This window comes from Protopterus annectens, chromosome 4.part0, assembly GCF_019279795.1.
Source record: "Protopterus annectens isolate FY-2018-M chromosome 4.part0, PAN1.0, whole genome shotgun sequence".
Classification (NCBI taxonomy): domain Eukaryota; kingdom Metazoa; phylum Chordata; order Ceratodontiformes; family Protopteridae; genus Protopterus; species Protopterus annectens.
Genome location: NC_056733.1, coordinates 916226783 through 916253990, shown reverse-complemented (window position 1 = coordinate 916253990; position 27208 = coordinate 916226783). Strand labels below are relative to the sequence as shown.

Sequence of the window (27208 nt, the reverse complement as noted above, 5' to 3'; positions counted from 1 at the left end):
TCAGTGCAAACTTCACCCCTCTCCCCTAAAGGAGAGATAACTATCCCAGCCGAGTGTAGCCTCCCGGACATCTCAAATGCGCAGGTGAAAGCTGCTCTCTAAAGCTAAAACACAGCATCAATGGGACCGGATGGTGTCCCCGGCTGTGTGCTACACGAGCTAAATGAGGAATTAAACCCGCACATAAGGCAGCTGTTTAATCTCAGCCTTACCACAGGATACGTGCCCAAGGAGTGGCGTGACGGCAACTGTGGTCCCACTCCACAAAGGTGGCGCCTCACGGACCCTGGTAATTACCCCCATAAGCTTAACAAGTCTAGTCTGCAAAGCTATGGAGAGGATCATAATGGAGCTCATAAACAAAGATATAGGGGACTTGCAGACATTGGACCCGACCCAGTTTGGCTTTGTCAAGGGAAGATCATGCCTTTTGAACTTGGTCGACTTCTTGAAATAGTCACCAAGGCCATTGATGAGGGAAAGGCAGTCCATACAGCCTACCTTGACCTTGCAAAGGCTTTCGACACAATACCCCACTCGGGTATTGTAGAAAAACTTACCAGCTTAAATGTAAACCCATATGTCACAAGATGGGTTGCAAACTGGCTTAAGGACAGAACCCACAGGGTTAGAGTTGCTGGCGCTGTGTCAGACTCCAAGCCGGTCACAAGTGGTGTCCCACAGGGCTCGGTCCTTGGCCCCTATTGTTTGGCATCTACTTCTCAGAAGTACAGGCCAACATGGGAGGACTTTGGCTGACAAAGTTTGCAGATGACTGCAAACTGGGCGCCATAGTGGAAAGTGCATCGGACACTGATATCCTTCAGAAGGGACTCACGGAAACAGATAGCTGGTGCCAGAGCCATGGCCTGAAGTTAAACGCCAAAAATGTATAGTCATACCCTTCGGGAAAAACAAGGTAACCCCAAGCTACCATATAGGTGGCAATCCACTAAGCACAGAAGAGGTTATCAGGGACCTGGGGACCCAGGTTGACAGTGGCCTTTCTTTTGACACTCACATTGCTAAAGTGGTTAGAAAGACCTTCTACATTGCCCACCTGATCATGAAGGGATTCACATCCAGATCTAGTGAGGTCATTGTTCCCCTGTACTCTTCACTTATCAGACCAATGATCGAGTACAATGCCCCATTCGGGATGTATCTCACCCGACATCTGCAGCAATTGGAGAGACCCCAAAAGTTCCTCACCAAAAGGATAAAGGGACTCCAAAATCTGTCATATGCTGCCAGATTGAAGAAACTCCAGCTCTATTCAGTCGCATACCGTCTGCTCAGAGGTGACATGTGCCTGACATACAAGGCCATGTCCAACCCGGAATTAATGGACATGCTCCACCTCAAAAAATCCAAATCCACCAAAACCACTAGAGCAAGTGACTTAAACCTTAGCACGGATATAAATAGGACGTGCTGGAGGGATAGATTTATCACTCAGAGACTCCCTATGCTGTGGAATAAAATCCCGGTCCATGTGAGGCAGAGCACCTCGCTGACTCTGTTCAAGAGAAATCTAGACCTGTGGATGGGAGATCGTAGGTTTACCCCGGGAATCATCTCTGGGTCACTGCTGGACAGAGGCACAACAAACTAATGGGCACAGTATTTTTTCATATAAGGGGTGGCGTAAGCCACAATAATTTGGGCTAGGCTTATAAATGCCTTAGGGCAGATAGCCTAGTATAAACCTATGAACCTAAACCTATGAATCCAGTACAAAATTGCTAGGTGTTACAATAGATCAGCTTAAGTTTGATCTCCATATTACTAACTCGGTAAAAAGAACTCATCAGAAACTTTCCGTAGCACGAAATACTTAACACTGCCCGAATAACTCTCTCCCAGGCTTTATTACTCCCAACACTCCTGTACAGCTGCCACATATTCACAAACCTAAATTCTACACTTATTTCCAAGCTTGAAACTACCTATAAGATCGCCAGATTTGCAGCTAACCAAACCTACAAGTCACACCACTGCTTAGCAATATAGCACCTAGACTGGCTAGAATTTCCTCAGCTGCTCCAACTATACCAACTACAAATCATCCACTCTATCCTCTACCTACCCTCCTTCTACCCCAGCCTCTCCACTATCATATCCAAATATTCCCCTGTTAGGATGCTACGCAGCTCAAATCAAGAATTACTAGACATCTACAAACCCAAACCCAAAACAGGCTGCCTTCTCTATAACTATAAACCCAGCTATATCCTGGAACCAACTCCCCTTGGAAATAAAATCCCTCCAGCATAGCAAAAGTTTCAAATTAGCCACAAGGAAATATCTAAAAACAAAGTGTTCTTGCCACTGTAGCTAACCACCCTGAAACCACCACCCTTTCACCTATTTCACCACCTCACTCTTGCAGTATCTCTAACGCTATTCCCCTGCCTCTTCTACCTCTTCCCTTCCTCTATCTCCAACCACTCTTAATTCTTACAGTCTCAAAACAACCTACCTGTCTAGTCTGTCTCCTATACTCTACCTCCCCTACATCTCCTACTAGCCATTCTTACTTTCCTTTCTTGTTTCCAAACTCCTATACAACTAGATCCTACCTAAATAAGGATCTGCCTAACTATTAACTAATTTTGCTCTAAGCAGCTTAAATAATATTGTAACTAGTCACATTTTCTTCTGCTAATTGTTTAAAACCTTGTTTGTAACAACTCACATACTTGTCTGCCAATTGTTAATACTCTGTATAACTGAATTGGCTGAGTATGTTTTTTTTCTCTCCAAGTCTCTGCTTGTAAGATCCTATAGCTGATTGTTACTACTATGTTACTAAAATTTAATAAATTGTTTTCTAGTCCTGAGGAGCTTTTCTCCCCGGGTCTCTGCTGAAAATGAGCCAAAAGCTCAGCCAGACTAACCCAGTTAACAAATGTAAAATAAAATAAATAAAAAATAAAATAAAATACTGCACTCTTCAATCTGAGATTTCTGTAAAAAATTGGGAATTAGAGCTACTGGGAGAAAGGCATAGAGTAAACCAGGGGGTCAATCGTGGAGGACAGCGTCTCTGGGTGACTTTCCTGGAGGGGAATCAGGGCGAAGTAATTACTGTACTTATTGTTTAGGGGAGAGGCAAACAGGTCGCAGCAAGGTTGACCCCAATGATGGAATATAATTTTTGCCACTTCGAGATTGAGAAACCACTCATGAGGCTGAAGGATGCATCTGATCTGCTTGTCTGCAATCACACTGGAACTCCCTGGAATGTGCATTGCTATTAGAAAGCAGTTGGACAAGGTCGCCCACTGTCACACTCTGATGGCTTCTCGACAAAGGGGGTAAGACTTGGTTCCTCCCTGCTTGCTGATTTACCAAACCACTGACATATTATCCATTTTAATTGCAATACACCCCTGAGGAACAGCGGTCTGAAAGGCCTGCAACTCAAGAAGCACTGCACTTATCTCCGAGGACACTGATGTGGAAGTTGGCCTCTAATGGAGACCGTGCCTTGGACCGTCTTGCCTAGATAATGCCCCCCCCCCCCAATCTGGGAGGCATCCATGGTCACTATGGCCGTGGGCTCTGGAAAAACAAAGGGATGACTGAAAAGAATTTGCTCGGAATGCATCCACCAAAGAAGGTCCATTTTCCAACTGTTGGTGATTAAGATTTGGTCTGACAACAGGTGAAGGATAAACCACTGGGACTCTAGTAGCCATTGGAGAATTCTCATATGTAACCTGGCTAACGGCACTAGAGTTATGGAAGCTGTCATGGTTCCTAGAGCTTGCAAGACTAATCGTGCTGGAACCTTCTTTCTGTGAATTAACTTTTGAACCTGAACCACAATTCTCTGATAGCATCTCTTCCTCCAGAACATCATTGTTTGAGTATTCAGTATTGCCTCTATGAAGTCTAATTTTGTGTCGGGGTTAAATGTGACTTTTCTAGACTGATGGTAATCCTCAGACGGGCACAGGTGTTGAGAGTGTAGTCTCTGGCTACTATTAATTGATGCTTGGCTGAAGCGATTAGCCAGTTGTCCAAGTACGGAAACACTCTAAATCCCTGCAGTCTCAAGTGAGCTGCTACTACTGCTATGCATTTGGTGAACACCCAGGGGGCTGTGGTGAATCCAAAGGGGAGTACTCTGAACTGGTAGTGACTGGTTCTCTGCCAGAAGCAGAGGAACCCTCTGGAGTGTTTGTCCATTTTTATATGGTGATACACATCCTGAAGATCTGAGCATATCCAATAGTCTTTCTTCACAAAGGGGAGAATAGTCTGTATCATGACCATCTTGAACCTTGTTTGTCGAACAGACATGTTAAGTACACTGAGATCTAAATCTGTTCTCCAGTCCTCTGTCTTTTTTGGCATTAAAAAGAATCTTGAGTAGGTTGCAGAACCTTCTTGGTCTGGCAGGACTTGCTGGATCACTCGTTTGTCCAGCAGTTTCTGGATTTCTTGCAGTGCTGAATCCCTCTGATTGGGTGAACATCAGGGATTTTCTTGTGAATGGGGGGAGACTGAGAAAAGGGAATGCTATAACCTCTGGATATGATCTGTTGCACCCAGGAATCTTTAAGTTTAGTCAGTTGTTTAGGTGCAAGGATAAGTATCCCATGACTGCCTTGAGAGGAAGACAATCAAGCTTACCTTCAGGAACACTGAAAGGGCTTGCCTAAGAAAGAACCCCTGAAGCCCTGGTTTTGCAGACCACCTCTGCCAGGAGGGTGACATCTTCCATTTTGGTTCCCACCCTGCCCTTGGGGGAATTCCCTCCATGTGCGCCTTGGAAAAGCCCTTGGGATTTTTTGAACCACATTTTTCCACCACTCCTCTGGTTCCTAAAGGACCTTTTAGGGGTAGAGAAATGTACGCCCAAAGCATAAAGGGCTTTACCATCCTTCTCACACCTGGATAAAGTCTCTTTAAACTTAACGGCCAAACAAGAATGTCAAAAGGAGCATTGATGAAAGATGACTTGAATGGCTCCACAAAGTTACATAGGCGCATCCATGCATGTCTCCTTATAGCTACGCCTGTACCCAATGCTCTAGATGTCTCTTCAGCTGTATGAGTGATCAGCCTCATGGATGAATTGGACACAGACACCAGGGTGGCTAAGTGGGAAGCCACTTTTTCTTGGACTCTCTCAGCTACAGCTCCTGCCAGGGTGCCTGACAACACTTTCATCAGATTCTTTTGCAGTCTCATGAAATGTGCCAAAAAATTCAAGGACCTTATGGTGAAGGTCACTGAATCGTAGACCCACTTCCCAATCTGTCCATGGTCCAAGACTCCCTATTGGGCAGAAGGACAGTGGAACTCTCCTCAGAAAGTTCCTTTTTATTGCTGCCACTACGACCACAGTATCTACAGCCAACCTCTTAGCCCAAAACTATTTTATCTTTGGGAGTGGAAAGTATCTTATCTTGTCTTTTGGGGATGGGCTTGATGGTGTCTGGAGCCTTCCATGTCCACTGAGAAATCAACTGAATGAGTCCATCAGCGGGCAGAGTCACACATGAGGTAGACAGCTGGGTGCCAAAAACCTGCAGGAAAACTGCTTCCTCAGAGAAAGAGTTTTGGGACTTCCAGCCACCCCTCTGTTTTAAAATTTCCAAGATGTCTCCAAATGAGTCCTCATCAGGGGGTGACCATGGGGACCCTTCCCCCTCATCGAAATATATGTCTTCTGTGATTGATTCCTGGGGGAGGGTGTCCAAGTGCTTCCTCTTGCTCTTCCTTTTCTGAGGGACCTCCTCAGAGGGATAATCTGGGGATGGTATCAGAAAATGACAGTACCTGTGCCTGTGATATCTGAGGCTTCAGCACCCACTGTCCCAGTGGAGAGGCAGGAGGAAAAACTGAACTAGAGGGAGATAGCTGTTCCAAGGGGGAAGGTACCAACTGAGTCTCTACAAGACAAAGGGCCCTCTGCACAGCCTTGAAGGCCAACCCCTCCTGAAGAGGAAAGGGAGCCTGGAACAGAGAAAGACTGCCTTGGAACAGGGGTCACTCCCGCTCTGAAGAATCAATCCTAGAGACTGTAGCTGGAGCCAAACTTAATTCGAGCTGAAGTTCTGAGGAGCAGGGATGGCTCTGAAAAACTTGGAGTTGGGACCTGTCCCCCAGAACCGACAGGGAAGCCACAGCTCCATGAGGTCTCTGGTTCAGAAGCAACCAAAGAGTTCAGGGCGACTACCAGCTCTAAAGAAGCGAACAACTCCAGAGCCGAAGTGCTGGGAGGTCAGGAACACAGAACTTTAAGACCTCCAAGAAGGGTAGAGAAGGAGTAGTTAATGGTGTAAAGGAAGTTTCAGTATCAAAACCCAAAGGAGTCAGTACAGAAAAGAGGCCTGAAAGCCCTCTAGCCTATAAAATTTTATTCACTAGCCTCTCAGTGTCGAGTTCTGAAAGACTTCTGATGGAATGGACGGACAATGTGGAAGGGGACTTAGGCTTCTGCGAGAATACTTCTGGGAACTCCCCAGTAAAGGGATCAATTGATGGAGAGTAGGTAGTTCTAGGCAAACTGGTCTCATCAGATAAAGCAGTAGTCAACTGTTGTACAGAGGCCTTTGACGTCAAAGGGCTCGAAATTGCAATCAGTGCCAGAATGCACATCAACACCAGAGTGTCAACAGCAGAAGCCTTTGGTTCCATGGGAACTTTCACAGCCGAGGTCTTAATTTTTTGGCTTTCAGGGGAGGTCAGAACCAAGAGACTTCTTTTCTTTGATTTTTCTATAGAGGACGAGGAAGGAGATGAAATATCTGTCTTAGCTTTATCTCCAGCACACAATGCTTCACCAAAAGCTAAAGGAAGAAGTCCTTTTAAAATAAGCTTATTACCCCTTTCCACTAGAGCCCGGTGGCTAAAGGTGTGACAAATGTTGCAATCTTCCTGTAGTTGGTGAAGACCAAAACAATACATACATAATAAATGAAAGTCTGATGGGGTAATTTTATGGACACACTTCTGGAATTTTTTGAAGCCCGAGGGGCCCTTACCCTTCTCAGCCATGTCACAGCAGGGAAAACAGAGAACATATGTTAAGGAAATCTCACTCTACAAAGCAAGGGAAAGCGGGAACGGAAGAGGTATTATTTTTACTTACATTTTAAAATAGAAGGAAAAAAGGAAAGAGGACCATCAACGATGACCGTCGCAGAAATACACAAGCGTGTACAGAATCAGGAGAAAGACTATTGGGGGGGACCATCAACGATGACAGTCGCAGAAATACACACGCGTGTACAGAATCAGGAGAAAGACTATTGGGGAAGGAGAAAGACTATTGGGGGACATCAAATGATGACAGTCTGAGAAAATATACAACGTCACAGAATCAGGAGAAAGACTATTGGGGGGACTATCAACGATGACAGTCGCAGAAATACACAAGCGTGTACAGAATCAGGAGAAAGACTATTGGGGGGACTATCAACGATGACAGTCGCAGAAATACACAAGCGTGTACAGAATCAGGAGAAAGACTATTGGGGGGACTATCAATGATGACCGTCGTAGAAATACACGTCAGGAGAAAGACTATTGGGGGGACTATCAACGATGACAGTCGCAGAAATACACAAGCGTGTACAGAATCAGGAGAAAGACTATTGGGGGGACTATCAACGATGACAGTTGCAGAAATACACAAGCGTGTACAGAATCAGGAGAAAGACTATTGGGGGGACTATCAATGATGACCGTCGTAGAAATACACACGCGTGTATAGAGTCAGGAGAAAGACTATTGGGGGGACTATCAACGATGATAGTCGTAGAAATACACAAGCATGTAGACTATTGGGGGGACTTATTAACGATGACAGTCGTAGAAATACACAAGTGTGTATAGGGGCAGGAGAAAGACTATTGGGGGGACTATTAACGATGATAGTCGTAGAAATACACAAGCGTGTATAGGGTCAGAAGAAAGACTATTGGGGGGACTATCAACGATGACAGTCGTAGAAATACACAAGCTTGTATAGGGTCAGGAGAAAGACTATTGGGGGACTATCAACAATGATAATGGGGAATACATAAATGTGTAAAGGGGAAAAGTATTAACGATGATACTTGGAGAAATACACTAAGTGCAACAAGAAAGAAGGAAAAGGAAATGAGACAAACTGTAAGAATAAATAAAAATTTACCTAAACCCACTAGTGCTTAAGAGTAGTAGCTAGATGTGATCACTTTCAGAAAATGGCAAATGAGATCTGAGGTAATTGAGAGAGAGAGAGGGATTCTGTGTAGAGGTGAAGTGTGAGAGTTTTTGGCTGGCGCAAGATGTAATAATGGCTGAGTCAGTTCCGGAATCTGAACCGAACCCATCTGCCAAGGATAAAATAAAGACTGACAACATCAGATCTAAAAGTTTGATCTTTCACGAAGTTACTAAACCTTTGACAAAGTAATTGACCAAAATCACATCTATGTAGTTTTGCGAGTAGCAAAGGGTTACTGATGGTTTCAAAAGCCACATCAAATATTGCAGTGGGAGCCAACAATTTTTCCAGGTAAGCATAGATGACTTATAGTGTGTACTGATGTTTGGGCACCATAGCTACCACTTTCTCTAGTAGCTTTGCTATGGGGACCATATGGAACTTAAGATAGGTCTGCAGTCACTTCTATAAGTACAGGAATGACTTAAATGATTAAGTCGAGAACTGTACTTGAGGCAATGGCTACAGTAATATACTTTAGCAGTTTGGAAATAACATGTTGCTATTACAAGGAAAGATGGCTACACCTTACCACCCAGGAGACTGCACTTGTCTGGTAATTCTTGTAGCAGTTTCCTGAAACTTAAATCTAATTATGAAGTGGGGTCATCACTTATGATATAAGATGGGCTGTTGTTGTACAGTAAGTTTACCTATTTAAAGGGCCTTGATTACAATGTGGAACCTGATGCCTTGTTTGTTCCTGCACTGGTAGTACTTGTTCAGCCTTTCAGTTTTCCAAAATCCCTTTGGGTGACTGATCAAAAAACTACCTGCTTTATTCTCAGAGTTTGATTCAGCAGCTTTGGTAGTCCATATGCAAGCTCTTGTCTGTGATTTTAATAAATGCAGAAAGCAACACATATCATTCTCCAGGTATTATCCCTGACATTTACACAAGATGGGAATAACAATAACTATGGACATTCACAGGCACTGCCCATCATTCTCCAGGTATTATCCTGACGTTTACCTGAGGCTGAAGTAAAGATGATAACCATGGACATCCACAGTACACTGAGAAAATGACCCAGGGCTCATGCTACATGTACCAACAGTACATTTACTTTGGTTGTTAAAAATGGGGCTACCCAAGGTGTACACTGACCAGCTTTTAGGACTTTTAAAGGACATCCAGATAGTATACAAATGATCACTTACATACCTTGTTGAGTCAAAATGGATATACATTTCTTGAATATCAGTAATGACTGCACCCAGAAGTATACAATTAATTTGTTTTCATATTTGGTCTTCTTGGTTTTTTTAATATGTTGAGTTAGATTATCCTGCATCAAAGCTCTTTGTAAAGCTGATGCAACTAGATATATTCAATTGACTTGCATGTCTCCCACTAGAATAAAATGTCTTTCACAGTAACCTTTGTAAGCGCCTTGTACTTCATCTCTTTTTGGCTGTTCTTGTTAGGGGTCACCACAGCTGATTAGCGGTCTGCAGAACGAGTGGAAGTAGAGTTTTATGGTGTCAAGATGCCAGCCTGGCGCCCAACCTTCCTCAGAAGGCACACACTCACACCTAGGGCCAGTTTAGAATGTCCAATCCACCTGCAGCATGTCTTGGGAATGTGGAAGGAAACTGGAGCACCTGGAGGAAACCAATGCGAACACAGACAACATACAGACTCTAAACAGAAGGCACTCCAGCTGAGAATCGAACCAGAAAACCTCTTGCTGTGAGACAACAACACTAACTGCTGCACCACTGTGCCACCCTGTAAGCCCCTTGTACTATTTCTTCAAAATTTATACAAGTCGGCAGAGGAATGCATGTAAGTGATATAAAGAGCCTGGTGTGGCCTCTCAGTATCAGCTCAGAGAACAGCATTTCCATAACTACAGCTTTGCTTTAGCAGAGGGCACTGAAAAACATTTCTTGACAAGAAAGAGTACATTACTCCTACTCTACAGCCTACCTATTTACTTTAAATGCTTTCTAGCTACTGAAAATACACAAATATGCTACCATATTTTAGTATCATACTTTAGCCATGTTTCTAAGATGATTAAAGTCTTCTTTTCATCCTGTAGTCAGACTCATTCTCCTTCATCCCACAGACCTTTCTGGTAGCTTTCCTGTAGTTCCTTTCAGCAGCCTCATTTTGTTTACCTTACATGGCCTCTCCTTCATCCCACAGACCTCTATGGTAGCTTTCCTGTGGTTCCTTTCATCAGCCTCATTTTGTTTACCTTACATGGCCTCTCCTTCATCCCACAGACCTCTATGGTAACTTTCCTGTGGTTCCTTTCATCAGCCTCATTTTGTTTACCTTACATGGCCTCTCCTTCATCCCACAGACCTCTATGGTAGCTTTCCTGTAGTTCCTTTCAGCTGCCTCATTTTGTTAACCTTACATGGACTGTCCTCCATCCCACAGACCTTTCTGGTAGCTTTCCTGTAGTTCCTTTCAGCAGCCTCATTTTGTTTACCTTACATGGCCTCTCCTTCATCCCACAGACCTCTATGGTAGCTTTCCTGTGGTTCCTTTCATCAGCCTCATTTTGTTTACCTTACATGGCCTCTCCTTCATCCCACAGACCTCTATGGTAGCTTTCCTGTAGTTCCTTTCAGCAGCCTCATTTTGTTAACCTTACATGGACTGTCCTCCATCCCACAGACCTTTCCGGTAGCGTTCCTGTGGTTCCTTTCAGCAGCCACATTTTGTTTACCTTACATGGCCTCTCCCTTCATCCCACAGACCTCTATGGTAGCTTTCCTGTGGTTCCTTTCAGCAGCCTCATTTTGTTTACCTTACATGGCCTCTCCTTCATCCCACAGACCTCTATGGTAGCTTTCCTGTAGTTCCTTTCAGCAGCCTCATTTTGTTTACCTTACATGGCTTCTCCTTCATCCCACAGACCTCTTATGGTAGCTTTCCTGTGGTTCCTTTCAGCAGCCTCATTTTGTTTACCTTACATGGCCTCTCCTTCATCCCACAGACCTTTCTGGCAGCGTTCCTGTGGTTCTTTCAGCAGCCTCATTTTGTTTTCCTTACATGGCCTCCAGAACTGTCTGACCAGGGTCCTACAGGGCAAAAGCATTACCTCTTTGCTTGCAGAACTCATCACCTGAGGATACATCCCACCATTCTGTTTGTTGCCGTCGCTGCACTAACCCAGGAGTGACCAACACCCTCTAGTCATTTTTCTTGGTGTGCTGCCATCAGTACTACTTCCCCAGCACATATTAAACACCAGGGTTGGTGAGACCCAAGTACACGGGTTTCCATTTGTTTACAATGAAATCTCATGTGCAACTTCTGTACCCACCTGCTCATTTTTACCAAATTCTTTGCTAAATCCTCCCCCCATCTTCCACTGCTGTACCTACGTTTGTGTCATCCCTGTTCTCTGTACCATGGGATAAGTCTGAGAAACACACTGAACAGTAGTGCATCCAGGACAGATCTCCCAGTACTGCTCCATATTCACTTCCCTAATTAGTGTTAATGTCACTCTCACCTCAACACTCTGTGTCCTATCCAGGACAGAGCTAACCATACTGCTCCACTAGTCACTTCTCTAACTAGTGTTAATGTCACTCTTACCACAACGCTCTGTGTCCTATCAGTCAACCTACCTGTGTACAGACCTACTGCTGAGTATCTTAACTCACAAGTCAATATCCATTTAGAGTTTCACACCAGCAGCACAGGGAATTTTGTTAGTAAGATACTCAATATTATACCATTCTTGAACTGCGTACAAGACAGTCTGAGATTTTAAATGATGAAACTAAACCTCAGCTGCAACTACCTTTCATATTTTGCTGTAATGAAGAGGCAGGTTCTGCTCTGTATTATCCAGTTCTTGAGCTGAGGCCAAATGACTGAGAACATAAACTGCAGTCCTAAATTCTGCAATCCCATCACAGTTCCCAAGGCTCATTTATTTTTTGTTGTTGGTGGGGAGGGGAACAATCTGTACTCCTAATTTAGGACTACTACTACAAGAGGAAAGATAAGAGGAACCTTTTTAGCAGACATATCTTGGATAGCCTTCAGCTGATGACACAATGGAATGTGGCGGACCCCCTTGGAGAAAATGCAAAGGATACCCGAGCTGTAAACTGATCATACAAGAGGTACAGTGACTTTCTTTAATAATCACATATTCATAGAGGCACAGACCGTACAGTGACTTTCTTTAATAACCACATATTCATAGATACATTTTCTGGTTTACTGTTTTGCACACTTCATCTCATTGCCAATGAATCTGCAAAAAGCCCAAGATGAGAAATTACAAAACCAAGTCTTACAAAAATGCATGTTCTGAGGATAAGCAAAGCACTATGTTGGCTGGGAAAAACCTGAGGAAGTTGTGGTCTGCTGCTCCAGTTAGGACACTTCTCTCATGCATAACCACAAACTGCCTTAGAAGGGAGGCACCAAGTCTAAAAAGTGCCCCCCAGTGGCTCTAACATTGACCAGTACCTTTTGATAGGGTGAAGTATATTAATGAAGACTGCTTAGAAGGTCATCCAAGCATCTACTGAAAGCTCCTTTTAGTAAACGGACCCTTGCTCTGCTGTGTCTGGAGAAGCTAGGCTTATAACCAATCTTTTCATACACTTACCGTAAGATGTTCATAGTAACACGGAAAAAATATGCAGTACATTTAACATGCACATAGGCGAGGGTCTGCTACAAGTACAAAATAGTTTTACTGGACATTTAGCTAAAGACTACAAACAAACGCAACCCTTTCAGTGAAACAAAATGCATTCAACCACACGGCCTGCCTTTTAGTGAGAAATCAAAGTAAAGTCCTAGCAAAACTACTGAGAACACACAGAATCGAAAAGTCCACCACAGCTATCCAAAACCTACTGTGAGTAATCAAATGCAGACCACAGCTAAGATACTGGATTGCTTATCCTCAACACCATGGGGGATACAGAAACTGCTCGCAGTCCGAATGCATCCACTGTAATTCTGAAAGCTTGTATGGAAAATAATCTAATCATGCAAGTCCCTTTTAAGATAGTAGTTAAAAAGACCTACCTTTCCAAACTGTTCAAAGTATTGTTTCACGTCTTCGACTGTGGTATTCACAGACAAACCGCCAACAAAAATTTTCTTTGTTCGTGTCACCATCTGAGGGAAAACCAAGCGAAAGGTCAATATGAACTAGCAAAAACGAGAAAAGTACATTCAAAATAATAAAACCTGAAGGAAAAACAAGCAAAAGGTCAATATGAACTAGCAAAAATTAAAATGAACTAGCAAAAATGAGAAAAGTACATTCAAAATAATAAAACCTGAAGGAAAACCAAGCGAAAGGTCAATATGAACTAGCAAAAATGATCCATCATGAGAAAAGTACATTCAAAATAATAAAACCTGCAAATTTTTTACAGGCATCTAAAACATTTCCCAACTGCCTGAAAATTGTTCTAGCTTATTCTATGTATTTATGAATATAACTTATGGACATGTGCAATGGTCTCAGAAGAAAATGACAAAACTTGGGATCCAGAAGTAAAAGGAGTCTTAAGCACAGCAGTAAGTACATAAACAGTCAAAGGAGATGAAAGGAAGTACTTTGTTCTCAATCACTAAAAAGTGCGTGCAACACTTTACCAGTACAGGGAATAGATGTGAAAAACTACAGAGGTGCACAGGAAACACGTGTGCAAATGTTGCTGAAATGTGATGGATGCTGAATGGATCAAAAGGACAAAGGATTCTGCTGATACAGTTCATGTAATGATTAATGCCAGATGAGAAAGCAGGTACCATGCTATTCAGTTCAGCTCTGTTTAATCATTAAATATTTAATGCAAGCAGGTATACAGGTATTTACTTCCAGTACATATGAAGTGGGGGGGGGGGCACTAGGATTTCCAGGTAGAGGATGATTAGTCGATGTCGCTATATACAATGTTTGAGAAAAAAACAGAAGTGCTGGAGAGGTCACATGTAGCCTGCATTAAGGAAATGATGCAATGGGAAATCGGATGTGCGAATGACACAAACTGGCGAGGGGAAGACTCCTGAACTGGTGAGGTCTAGTAGAACAGAAAAAAAATGAGCTTATGAGGCCCACAAAAGTAAAGAGCTCAAGGTAATGTAGTCCACCGCAGGCCTAGGATCTGAAGTGCCAGTCCACCATGCATGGCGGAAACAGAACAGCCAGACGAAAGAAATCAGTGGGGCAAGTGACATCACATGCCAGGCAAACACGGCAGAACTTTCAGCGAACCTATCATAAGTGTTTCTAGTCCAGAAAATAAAAAAAATAAAAAAATGTTATCATATCCTCAGGGCAGAAATCTAAGCCAGTAACATGGCAGAGTGTTACCACGCCTTAGAGAGCCAACAAAGGCAACTCTGCAAAAAGCTTTGCTCCTAACCACAAGCTAGACTATTGGGAGGTAAAAAAGACTCCAACCTAGGCAGGAGTGGGACATTCTGACAAGCCAAATGTGTGATAAGTGGTACACAGACTCTCCATGAGCCAAAATGAATTTTATATCCACTAATCTATTTTAACCCACAGTTTAATGTTAAAATATACTTAACATATGAACATATCATGACTTAACTTACAGCTACCTGGAAAAAAAGAGGTAGTACGTCTCAAAACACTAAACATACCAAACCCATCACATTTAGACACAAGTACTGCATCTACAAATACAAGAGACTTATAAAATACAAGCTTCATCACAACAAAGCAGCTTGTAGCAACAGGAAGAACTTGCAACACTGCGACTTTCATTTTGAATTAACACACAAATGTAGTTTATTTAATATCCGACAACCAGGTAAACTGGCACTTACAGCAATTGCAATAAACATGTTCACAGGTATATAAACAAATCACTGTGGGTTCAAAGACACAATCTAAATGTTTCAGTTAATACACACTGAATCCACAGCTCAACGAGGATATATATTACATACCCCGGTACATATACTACTGAAGCATGTTACTCAGGGACTCCCCACCTCTGTGAAGCTATCATATAATATCCACTTGCGTGCCCTCACCTACCACCATCAGATAAAGTGCAGTAAGCCAAACTTTTACAGAGGGTTAAAACAGCCCAACAACTGACATTTCACCTCACAAAAGTTTACTACAGAAAAGGTATGAACACTCCTTTTTGGAATGAATTCAAAAAATGTTCTCAGGCACTGTAGACAGATAAATGTTTTATATCTGACTCATTTTGTTTAATGCTCCAGTACCAGATATTGTCCCCAGATCACAATTGCCTCTCCTTTGGTCAACTTTATCAAAAGCTAGAAAAATAATTACAATAAATTGGAAATGTAAATCTGCTTTGTCTTTTAACGGTTTTCTTATTTTAGCTAAAACTGTATGCAAGAAAGAACTCTCAACTCTAAACATAAGGACATCAAATATGACTCATCCGAAAAAACATTGGCAAAAACTGAACGATCTATTGTTAAAGTACTAATGATTTGTTTTACTGTCTTACTGGTGTGGACCCGTGTATACAGTTAATTTTATGTTCTTTTGTTACATCTGAATTGTATGTTTTCAAGTTTATAAAACTAATAAAAATTATTTGGGAAAAAAAAACGAAAAAAAAAAAAACAGAATATGCATATGTGCCACATACAAAGAAAAGGCTCATCTGTCCCATCATAATAGTCTGTTAATACAGTATCTGGCTTCTTTTTTCTGCTTCTTGCTTGTAACTACTTGTAAACAGGAAAACGTCTGCAAAGTGTGGAAATTCAAAGAACACTGTTAGCCATCTCATAAATAAAACATAATTTACACACAAGGACTAAGGACGGAGTACTCTAGTATAATCAATCAAACTTTTTCAAAAAGATACTTTCAAGATCATCACACATCTAGTGACTACTTATGTAAAGATTATTTTTCTAGAATGTGTAATGAAACAAAACAAAGCGGTGGTGTTGCACCTGCTCTCCCCTCTGCTGCCACCAACTCCATTTACACTTGTTCTGCAGTCGATTCAAACAATCAGTTCAGCTCCTACACTTCTAAAAGCATATTTTAAAAGCATTTGTTCAGGAATGACTGCACATGGCCTAACACACACACACACATTATATATAGATATATACACATATATGTATATATATATAGATATATACACATATATACACACACACACACACACACACACACACACACACACACACACACACACACACACACACAGTAAAAGTAATGCAATGAAAGAAGCAGATGAAGAAGAACATGAACTGCTGGACAGGTGCAGCGACCAACAGAAGTAGGTAAACAATGCCCGAGACATGGGCAGAACTATTTGTGCACCCAAAAGACAAAAGACGTATAAAATACAACTCGATATTAACCTTTTATCCATCTTGAATACAGGTCTGTGTCAACACAGGAGGCAAGAGTTAACTGTCCACTGAAAGGTACAGAAGAATACTGATGCACTTTTGTAGACTCTGAGCTGTCCACTTTAAAAGAAAGCGACTAGTAACCAAACAAGGGTAATCATCACAGAGCAGAAGCCAAGGATACAAGTCGAATGTACCATTAAGGGAGTAAAAGTATGTGGAGAAAACAAAAGTCCACAGAAAAGGGGACAGTGATGGCTACTCTCAGCCCAGTGAAAGCACCACTTTGTGCCCTAGTTTTTCCTATGATACTTGTTAAGTAAAGTAAATGCCCCTGGATGTAGAAGGCCAAACCTTTTTTAAATGACAAAGATGGTAGTTCAGCCAGCAGCAGGTTGAAATTCGAGAAATTAAAAGTAATCTCACCAATTCCCAATCACAAGGCTGTAGTACCACATTCCATTTCATGTAACTACCCAAAAGAAGCCAAAATGGGAGCAACTTACTTAATCACTCTTCTAACCAGGTGCGTGGGTTTGTCCACATACCCTTTTAAGACACAAAGGGAGCTTAATTCAGACTGCATAAAGTTATAAAACAGAGAACATACAAGAACTCCCCACATCTGTGAAGATATTCTGCATAATATCCACTTGCAAAAGTACAAGCATAGCGCTGCCAATAGTAAAAGCAGATACAAGTACTCACATGGAACTGTGTTACACACATTCTACATAAAACGACAGGCAAGTGGAAAAATGAACTCATTAATGCTCCTTTGTTTTGGGGGGTAAGCATGTCAATCGACAATTCTATCAAGTGCTGAAAGATTAAAAAAAAAAATTGCAAAAAAACGACTGATAAATCAGACCATATCCAGGTGTATAGATTTGTTACAAAACCTACCAGAGGTGAAGCAGGAAATTCTGAAAAAGATAACTTAGTTAGTTAGCCAGGGTAGTACACTGACCACAACACACCATTTGCAATCACAGCCTCTGTGAAGGAATTCATAAAAAAATAAAACATTTTCCTCTGAGGAAAAAAAAAAACTAACCATTGGAAAAAAATGGCTGAACTAGAATTTTTTTTTTTTTAACTCTTTGGAGGGGGGGGGGTCTGCCCATTCTATGGGGTTATCTCCCAAACAGGATGTCATGACAAAAAGGTAAGGTCAGTCATGCAGCAATACCAAAAGCCAGAAGGGCTGCCATGTACCTATTTTTTTTTTTTTTGCATCAAACCTTGAAGCCATTCTGAAAGCATCCAGGTGTATGGATAACTCCAGCCACCTATGACTTGACAGAATCACTGAGCAGAGTTGTTTGTATCACAAGCTTCTTGGCAACCAAAACCCTAGGGTTTGGTAATGCTTAAATGTCAAGAAGCCAGCAACCTAATTAACAAGCAACTTGCTAATGGCTCTGTCAAAAACACCTTACTACAACAAACAGGTTTAAAATCAATTTTGTTTCCATGCTCTATAATAAAGTTTACTAGCACTGACAAAACAAAAACAAAAGTAAGCACTAAGATTACAGATAGGATCGTGTTCTGTCTACAGTCCCTGGGTCCTAGATGATAAAGGAGAAGGACATTAGGCTGGAAGGAGAAGCGGGCTAAATATGTCGGATGACATCATCACATTGAGGGATTCCTTTAAATACGAGTAACCATGCGATCGTAATCACAATGCTACAAGAGATGGATACATCTTGGTAACAGCATACGGCAATAATCCTTACTATACGACTACTATCTGGAGTGAAGGACAGAACAGAACTAACTCAACAGTAGAAGAATACCCTCCACAGCTTGAACAAACCTATCAGATATCCTGCCAAGTCCTCTACGGCTAGCTACAAGTCTGAATTAGCATCCCTAGCAAAAGACAATCATAATGCATTATTTAGCTACGTCCGAAACCTAGGAGAGAATGCCCAGCTGTGACACGAACATATAATGGATGGTACTACTCATGCTGAACCAAAGGAAACTGCCAACCTGCTAACCAACAAATCTGGCAATAGCTTCAACCCTGGCCCCACCTGACATACCCCAAAGCATTCCCAACACCAGTCATCTACCAAGTAGCCCCAAAGAACAGGTCATACAAGCATTCTCCAAGGCCAAAAACACAGCCTCTGTGGATCTAGCAGAACCACTCTGCACTCTCTTTAACCATAACCTGAGAATTGGCTTTGTGCCGGCAGAGTGGAAAAAAGCAGCAGTAATCCCCTTGCACAAAGGGGGGTCCATCAACTGACTCTGGAAACTACCGATCCGTAAACCTAACCAGCCTTATCTGTAAGGCCATGGAAAGAATCATCATGGACCTTATCCACAAGGACACAGGCGACCTTCAAACTCTTGACCGGACACGGTTTGGCTTCATCAAGGGTAGATCTTGCTTATTAAACCTGGTGGACTTCGAGGATGTCAAAGCCCTGGATGAGGGCAAAACATTATATACTGCCTATCTACATTTAGCCAAGGCTTTTGACACAATCCCCCATTCAAATGTTATACAGAAACTCTCCCAGCTTGGGATTATCCCATACATTACTAGATGGGTAGCCAACTGGCTTACTAACAGAACACACACTTCCAATGAGGTACAGCAAGGATCTGTGCTGGGCACTCTACTGTCTGAAATCTATTTCTCAGAAGTCCAGCTGAAGACAGATGGCCTGTGGCTTACCAAGTTTGCAAATGACTGTAAACTGGATGCAATCACAGAGTCCCCCAATGATGTTAACATATTATAGAAAGGCCGGATGCAGACAAATGATTGGTGCCAAACTAAATGACAAAAAATGCCTCTATCTCCTTCGGCAAAGAAGTAGTCCTGCTAATTATGATACAGATAGCATCCCTCTAAGCTCAAACTCAGCAGTGGCAGATTTGGGAACACAGGTTGACAGCAATCTAAACTTCGATCACTAGGTGTCCGCAGTGGTAAGAAAAGCATTCTACATTGCGCATCTCATAAGGGCATCACATCCACAACCAGGGAGGTTATAGCGCCACTGTATTTGACCCATATCAGACCATTAACTGATTAGAATGCTCTCTTCTGTAAGTACCTCACCAGACACCTGCAGCAACTGCAGAGACCACAGAGGTTTCTTACCAAGAGAATCCACTGTCTCCAAAACATGACATACATGGAAAGACCAAGTCTTGTCAGTGTACTCTGGATCATACAGGCTGCTGAGAGATGACCTGTACCTAGCCTACAGAGCAGTCTTGGGCCCTGCCCCAATGGAACTGCTGCAAATTCACAAATCAAATGGGACACGAACACCTCGCTCCAGGGATCTCATACTAACCTGTGACATTAACAGAACATGCTGGAGAGAGAGATACATCTCCAAGCAATTACTGCTCCTTTAGAATAAGCTCCCACGCCATCTGAAGCAGAACTCCTCAATAACCCTATTAAAGCACAACCTTGACAACTGGATGGGCGACTGTAAATTCATTCTGGGGGTGGCACCTATATCCCTCATGGAGAGGGGCAGCTAGCACTGATCACAAAATCGCTCTAATGACCGTCTAAGTATGACAATAAGGGTACTCATGTTTTTACATGGCTAGACTTGTAAAGGCCCTAGGGCCATTAGCCTAGTAACCCCCTATCATGGCTAGACTTGTAAAGGCCCTAGGGCCATTAGCCTAGTAACCCCCTATCATGGCTAGACTTGTAAAGGTCCTAGGGCCATTAGCCTAGTAACCCCCTATCATGGCTAGACTTGTAAAGGCCCAAGGGCCATTAGCCTAGTAACCCACTATCATGGCTAGACTTGTAAAGGCCCTAGGGCCATTAGCCTAGTAACCCCTATCATGGCTAGACTTGTAAAGGCCCTAGGGCCATTAGCCTAGTAACCCCCTATCATGGCTAGACTTGTAAAGGCCCTAGGGCCATTAGCCTAGTAACCCCTATCATGGCTAGACTTGTAAAGGTCCTAGGGCCATTAGCCTAGTAACCCCCTATCATGGCTAGACTTGTAAAGGCCCTAGGGCCATTAGCCTAGTAACCCCCTATCATGGCTAGACTTGTAAAGGTCCTAGGGCCATTAGCCTAGTAACGCCCTATCATGGCTAGACTTGTAAAGGTCCTAGGGCCATTAGCCTAGTAACTCCCTATCATGGCTAGACTTGTAAAGGCCCTAGGACCATTAGCCTAGTAACCCCCTATCTTGGCTAGACTTGTAAAGGTCCTAGGGCCATTAGCCTAGTAACGCCCTATCATGGCTAGACTTGTAAAGGCCCTAGGGCCATTAGCCTAGTAACTCCCTATCATGGCTAGACTTGGGCCATTAGCCTAGTAACCCCCTATCATGGCTAGACTTGTAAAGGTCCTAGGGCCATTAGCCTAGTAACTCCCTATCATGGCTAGACTTGGGCCATTAGCCTAGTAACCCCCTATCATGGCTAGACTTGTAAAGGCCCTACGGCCATTAGCCTAGTAACCCCCTATCATGGCTAGACTTGTAAAGGCCCTAGGGCCATTAGCCTAGTAACCCCCTATCATGGCTAGATCCTATCATGGCTAGACTTGTAAAGGTCCTAGGGCCATTAGCCTAGTAACTCCCTATCATGGCTAGACTTGGGCCATTAGCCTAGTAACCCCCTATCATGGCTAGACTTGTAAAGGTCCTAGGGCCATTAGCCTAGTAACTCCCTATCATGGCTAGACTTGGGCCATTAGCCTAGTAACCCCCTATCATGGCTAGACTTGTAAAGGCCCAAGGGCCATTAGCCTAGTAACCCACTATCATGGCTAGACTTGTAAAGGCCCTAGGGCCATCAGCCTAGTAACCCCCTATCATGGCTAGACTTGTAAAGGCCCTAGGGCCATTAGCCTAGTAACCCACTATCATGGCTAGACTTGGGCCATTAGCCTAGTAACCCCCTATCATGGCTAGACTTGTAAAGGCCCTAGGGCCATTAGCCTAGTAACCCCCTATCATGGCTAGACTTGTAAAGGCCCTAGGGCCATTAGCCTAGTAACTCCCTATCATGGCTAGACTTGGGCCATTAGCCTAGTAACCCCCTATCATGGCTAGACTTTGTAAGGTCCTAGGGGCCATTAGCCTAAACTCCCCTACATGGCTAGACTTGGGCCATTAGCCTAGTAACCCCCTATCATGGCTAGACTTGTAAAGGCCCTAGGGCCATTAGCCTAGTAACCCCCTATCATGGCTAGACTGGGGCCATTAGCCTAGTAGCCCCCTATCATGGCTAGACTTGTAAAGGCCCTAGGGCCATTAGCCTAGTAACGCCCTATCATGGCTAGACTTGTAAAGGTCCTAGGGCCATTAGCCTAGTAACGCCCTATCATGGCTAGACTTGTAAAGGCCCTAGGGCCATTAGCCTAGTAACTCCCTATCATGGCTAGACTTGTAAAGGCCCTAGGGCCATTAGCCTAGTAACCCCCTATCATGGCTAGACTTGTAAAGGCCCTAGGGCCATTAGCCTAGTAACCCCCTATGAACTTATTTAAAGGAGAAGCAACACTATGACTTAAGGTGCAGTGGGACTGAGAAAACAGGCTACCTTCTAACAGAAAGACTGACTTAACTTACTTTACTGAATGCAATTCTTCAGGGAAGAAAACATTATGTGGTAGTTTGTAATGTTTAAAATGCAGCTCATAGCTGGGGCCTACAGGCTGCGGGGGGTGTGTGGTGAGGTCACCAACATAAGTATCTGCTCTATGAGCACAACTTTCAGCATTAGTGTTCTAAAACGGTCATCCTCAGGAACAGGAACAAGGCACCAAAAGAGCTAGGTCGTCACCTATTCAGCTTACACAGTGCCATCAATTGTGATAGCGAATGAACCCATGGGACAGCCTTAATGAGAATGTCGCCACAGCACACCGATTTGTATGCTATATTCCATTACTAATTCACTCAACGAATTTAGTAAACCTAACAAAAATATGTAAAATCCTCCCAGACAGAAACATTTAATTTCACAAGTGTTACAGCACTGCAGACCAGCCCCACAGTACATTTAGGCTACAATGGAACTACAGATAAAGTCAGAGTTTTGTAGTTTCTGCCTCCTTTTACCAGTCTGCACCATATTTTCTGTGTTATTAAATATTTCATACAGGTAAGGTAGCTCTTCAGCGTTACCAATTCCAATAGAATAGACCAGTGTAGGTGCTCACATAACTGGCTGCTACTTTTATTGAAGAAATATCAGCAATGCTCATTTAATACTGCCTTGCAGCATGTGAAGGATCTCTTTTTGGAAAAACTGTGAAAGAATTCTTGGTACAAAACTTGTATAGCACAAGGGTACATTAATTTGACAACTAAGAACAAAACAAAGTGGTTATAACCTACACAGACCGAATACACGTCTGTCAGAAAAAGCAGACAGCTTAACCATCTCTGAAAACTGCACCTTCTGTCAAGCTGAATGCCTGTACTGTAACGAACATTACCAGAGCTATACAGAGTCTCTACCAAGGAAAGCACTTGTTTATGTTTCCATGAATGCTGTTAACAAGGGATTCTTCACATGATGCAAGACAGTATTAAATAAAAAATGTAGAACTAATCTTAGAAATGATAAGTACAGTCATAAGAAAACAGGAATCAAAGTTCTAACAAGAGTGACCTATACTGTAAGCAGATACTTTAATACAGACATCAAAAAGGAGCAGGACACCCCAAATCTAGTGATGTCAGGGACTACACATGAACACGATAAACAAGAGGGGCAGCGGTACACAAGTGACTACGCATGAACAAGGTTACAGTAAGTGGAAAACCACAACAGACTTTCATATGTCAGGTGTCAGATAAACAAGAACCATGCCCCAAAATATGAATGCAATGACCAGCACCTTCCTGGATTCCTCTGCAAAACCTTGCAGTAGCCTTGGTACCACACACAAAAACAAAGACCATCTATATAAAAATAAGAAAAAACGTGAAAATCTCCCATCTCTGGCCAGGCCACAGAGACAATGAGCACTTTGAAAATTCTGCACTAAGCTGTCACCAAAAATTGCAGCCTTCCAGGCACAGAGGGAAGTAGCTGTCACTTAACTGGCAGCATCATACGCCATTGTGGCCTCCCCGTACAAGGTGCAGGAGCTTCCTTCTCTAGGATGCAGGACCATGCACAAAGCCCGTTCCCAGACTACCAGTGGGCCACATGGCTCAGCTCTACACAAGACACAAGAGTAGGAGATCCTTTTCTGATCATGTGAGATGCTGCTCTGACACTTCTGCTGCAGCAGTACTCTGCTCCAGTGCTCACTTCCATGCCAAGTGGCTTTTCTACCCAACAGACAGGACTGGAACCTTACATGTCGATAAGGCTGCCCCCAGACTACCTTGGCTCCAGATATTGTCACTGTTGAAGTGACACCCTCGACTCCATGTACAAAAATGGGAAGAAGGGGTTGTGGACTGTGGAAGGATAGCTGGATGATGATCTGATCACTATTTAACTAAAGAACACAAACAGGAAGCCAAGCCTCTCTGCACCCCTATGTAAGGGGAGACTCCCATACCAATTCCATGGTTGCAAAACAGTGAGGAAAAAACAGCATAGGCAATGATCAGTGAAAGTGGCTTTTTGTAATTCTGACACAAACTGTCAGTCGTATATTACTTTCAAAACATGCATGCGTCTCCCAAAGAAACATAAGGAACATCAAATCCAACAATGACTTTCAGTGATACAAGAAAGCAGGAACCAAGCCCACTACAGTGGCACATAGGGATGAAGCCCCAAATGTGACCCAGGCAACCTGTGTTCAGTTAACAACTGGGGTATGAGAGTGAACAGGCCAGGAAGGATGACAGTTAATGTTAACAATGGTTAATGGTTAATAATGGCTCTTCCCTTAGAAGAGGCCAACTCTGTCTCAGTGCTTAGATGATACCTATCAGGATCACTAGGGGAAGCCCCCATGGGGCACAGCCCTGCTGTATACATGCTGCCAAGCAGTATTAAACTCTGGAAATAGCGTGAGAGTATGTGAAGGTGCACACACTTCCACGGTAGGCAGCAGTGCCTGACTTACTAACTGGCCCAGGCCCTACTCAAACCCTTCCCTTTCAAAAGCAAATGGGGTTGGTGAGCTCCATCTGAGGAGATGAATAGCCCATTTGGCTCTCGCTCCAGGAAGGGGATGGGCCCAGCCACTGCCTTGAATGGAGAAGGTGGCAGCTCAATGACAGAGAATGACTAGGTGGTAGACCCTCACTCAGCCAGCAACCCAGTACAATTTGGAATGGATAGGCTTAGTGAACTTATCCAAACAGCCTAGTCCTATACCCTTAGAAGGAACAAATAGACCAGCTGGGTGAAGGCAGAGGAGCCACTGGTTCAGTCAAGTGGTCACTTAAAAAGAAAAATGCAAGAACTAGCAAATTTAGGAGTGCTTTTCATGGCCAGAAACGTGGACTAAGAAATCAAGCAGTGATGTAAACTGTTAAACACTGCAGAAGCCAGCAGCTTCCAGAACTACACAAGGCAAGCAACTTGAGTGAAGTAAAGAATGATCTTTAAACTTTAGTGGAACCACATCAGTATGGCTCATCACGGCGCATGCCCATGAAGAAGAGTGACCAAAAGGGAAGCTGGCCCCAGTGAACATTAGTGGCTAGGATATTTACAAAGCCCCTCAGTCAAGCTCAGCAGCAAGAGTTCAAGCACTGTAAGGAGCAACTTAGCAAAGAGTCCAAAGCAAGAAAATGCAACAGGATGAGAAGCAGGACCATCAGATCTAATTGCTTGTTAGTGCAAGTAACCCCAGAAGCAGTAACAAAACAGCACTGATCAGTGTGCTTTACAGTTCTCCCAACCATATTACACGCTGAACGAAAAAGTAGCAAAGACTTGTGCAGAACTGCAGCTGCCACAGAACAGGCAACTGAGAAAGGAATGTGGAAAAGAAATGATACATCATGGGGGTAGGAGGGTTAGGAAGGGTAACAAGTTCAAACCATGGCAATAGCCACGGTCACACAACAGGAAATACAGCTGAAGAGGGTTGTTCAGTAATACCAGCAATTACAGGGGGGATGAATAAGCTATAGCAAAGCAAGAGGAGAAATGGTTGTAATGGGGAGCTAAACATGTACCCTAACGGCAAAGAGGACTGGGACACAGTAGTAAAAGAAAAGTACTATGAAGGAAAGTGGGGAACAGGGCGGTATGTTCTGTATGTATAGGACGGCATCAAATATGAGTCAGTAAAGCACCCTTGTACAGCATACAGCCTGCAAGTTGGAAGCTCTGTTTGCAGCACAAAGTTATCTGCTTTCATTTTTTAGTTATTGCCTGCCTACTTAAGCACTTGAGCAGCTATATTCCACAACTGTTAAATCTCAGAACATCGCCATTTAGTAAAACAAGTGTGCTATTTACTTCTCACCTGCTCTACTGCGAACTTAAAGCAAAATTAAGACTTATTGTTTGTCACATAAGTAATATATTACGTCACACGGTATTAACTCCTATGTGATTCTTGTACGTGGCAAGTGATATGCAGTTAGTTGGTGGGGGGGGTTGAAGACTGAGATGGGTGGAGATGCACAAATCACTAAGCTTTGTATTACTGAAAAAAAGCACTACTTGCGGACAACTAACTGAAAAGACATAAATTTTTGCTAGAGCATTTGTAAAGTACACTGAAGGCCAAATGCTACATGTTAAATGCTTATTTTTATCCCCCCCCCCTTTTTTTCTTGTGTTTTGCTGCAGGAGCTAGAAGCAGCAAGGCCAGAAGTTGAAGAAATACGACAATTCAGAGGTAAGTATTATTTTTTAAGTAGGTGACAGGATAAGACTCAGACCCTGACCTCAGATTTTTTTTCATTGTTACTACTCACTCAGACTGAGTCTTTGCAAGTGGGAGTAGGCGAGGCCTTCCACACTGAAAAGTAAGCGCGTCTGCATGTATATGTGTGTGTGTGCGTTCCTGTGAGTGCATGTGTGCTTGCCAGTGTGTACAGATGAGTGATGGGGGGCTTTAGTGGTGAAATTCTATGGTAAATAATGTTTCTGTAGACTCCACAGCTATATTGCTACTATTGTAGTTAGTGCTATTGTGTCACAGCGTTTGGTACTCCATTTCTCATGGGGGGGAGGGGGTTACCTGAGCACAGGCTTCCTGTGGCTGTGTGGATTTTGCCAGGTGCTACAACTTCCTCCAGCATGCCAAAGACATATAAAGCAGGGTAACTGGCGATTCTCCAGAATGCCTGTAGGTAGGTGTGTGTGCGCGCACGCATGTGTATGGGTGCCCTGCTGTGAACTGGCAAATCATTCAGGACTACTTCTGAAATAAAACTATGTAGCACTCAGAGTACATGCATATCTTTTGCTTGAAATCTTCAAGTTTTCCTGTCTATGTCAAACAGAGAAACAGAAGCAACTATGCCTGTGATTTTCACCATCAGAATACACGGTCATGGCATGCATCACAGGAGTTTTGCTGTGTGCATAACATACTGAACTAGAAGCATCACTCAAGGTTTTCACCGTCAGCATGTCACCATTTCTTGTCCGAGTTTCAGAAGGAAGTTTTGCTACTGTGTAAGGTGGTGAAATAAAAGTATTGATGTTTGAGTTACAGCAAACGTTGTTTCACATGG

The 27208-nt window shown here is 43.1% G+C and overlaps 1 protein-coding gene across 8 annotated transcripts in view; it reads right to left on the bottom strand.

Moving 5' to 3' along the window:
• Positions 1-27208, bottom strand: part of MSI1 (musashi RNA binding protein 1) — a 755253-nt gene that overhangs the window by 461302 nt on the left and 266743 nt on the right. For all 8 annotated transcript variants that reach the window (XM_044068892.1, XM_044068894.1, XM_044068889.1 and 5 more), the window contains exon 6: positions 13257-13349. In XM_044068892.1, coding sequence (XP_043924827.1) covers positions 13257-13349 — 93 coding nt within the window. The remainder of the gene's footprint in view (positions 1-13256; positions 13350-27208) is intronic.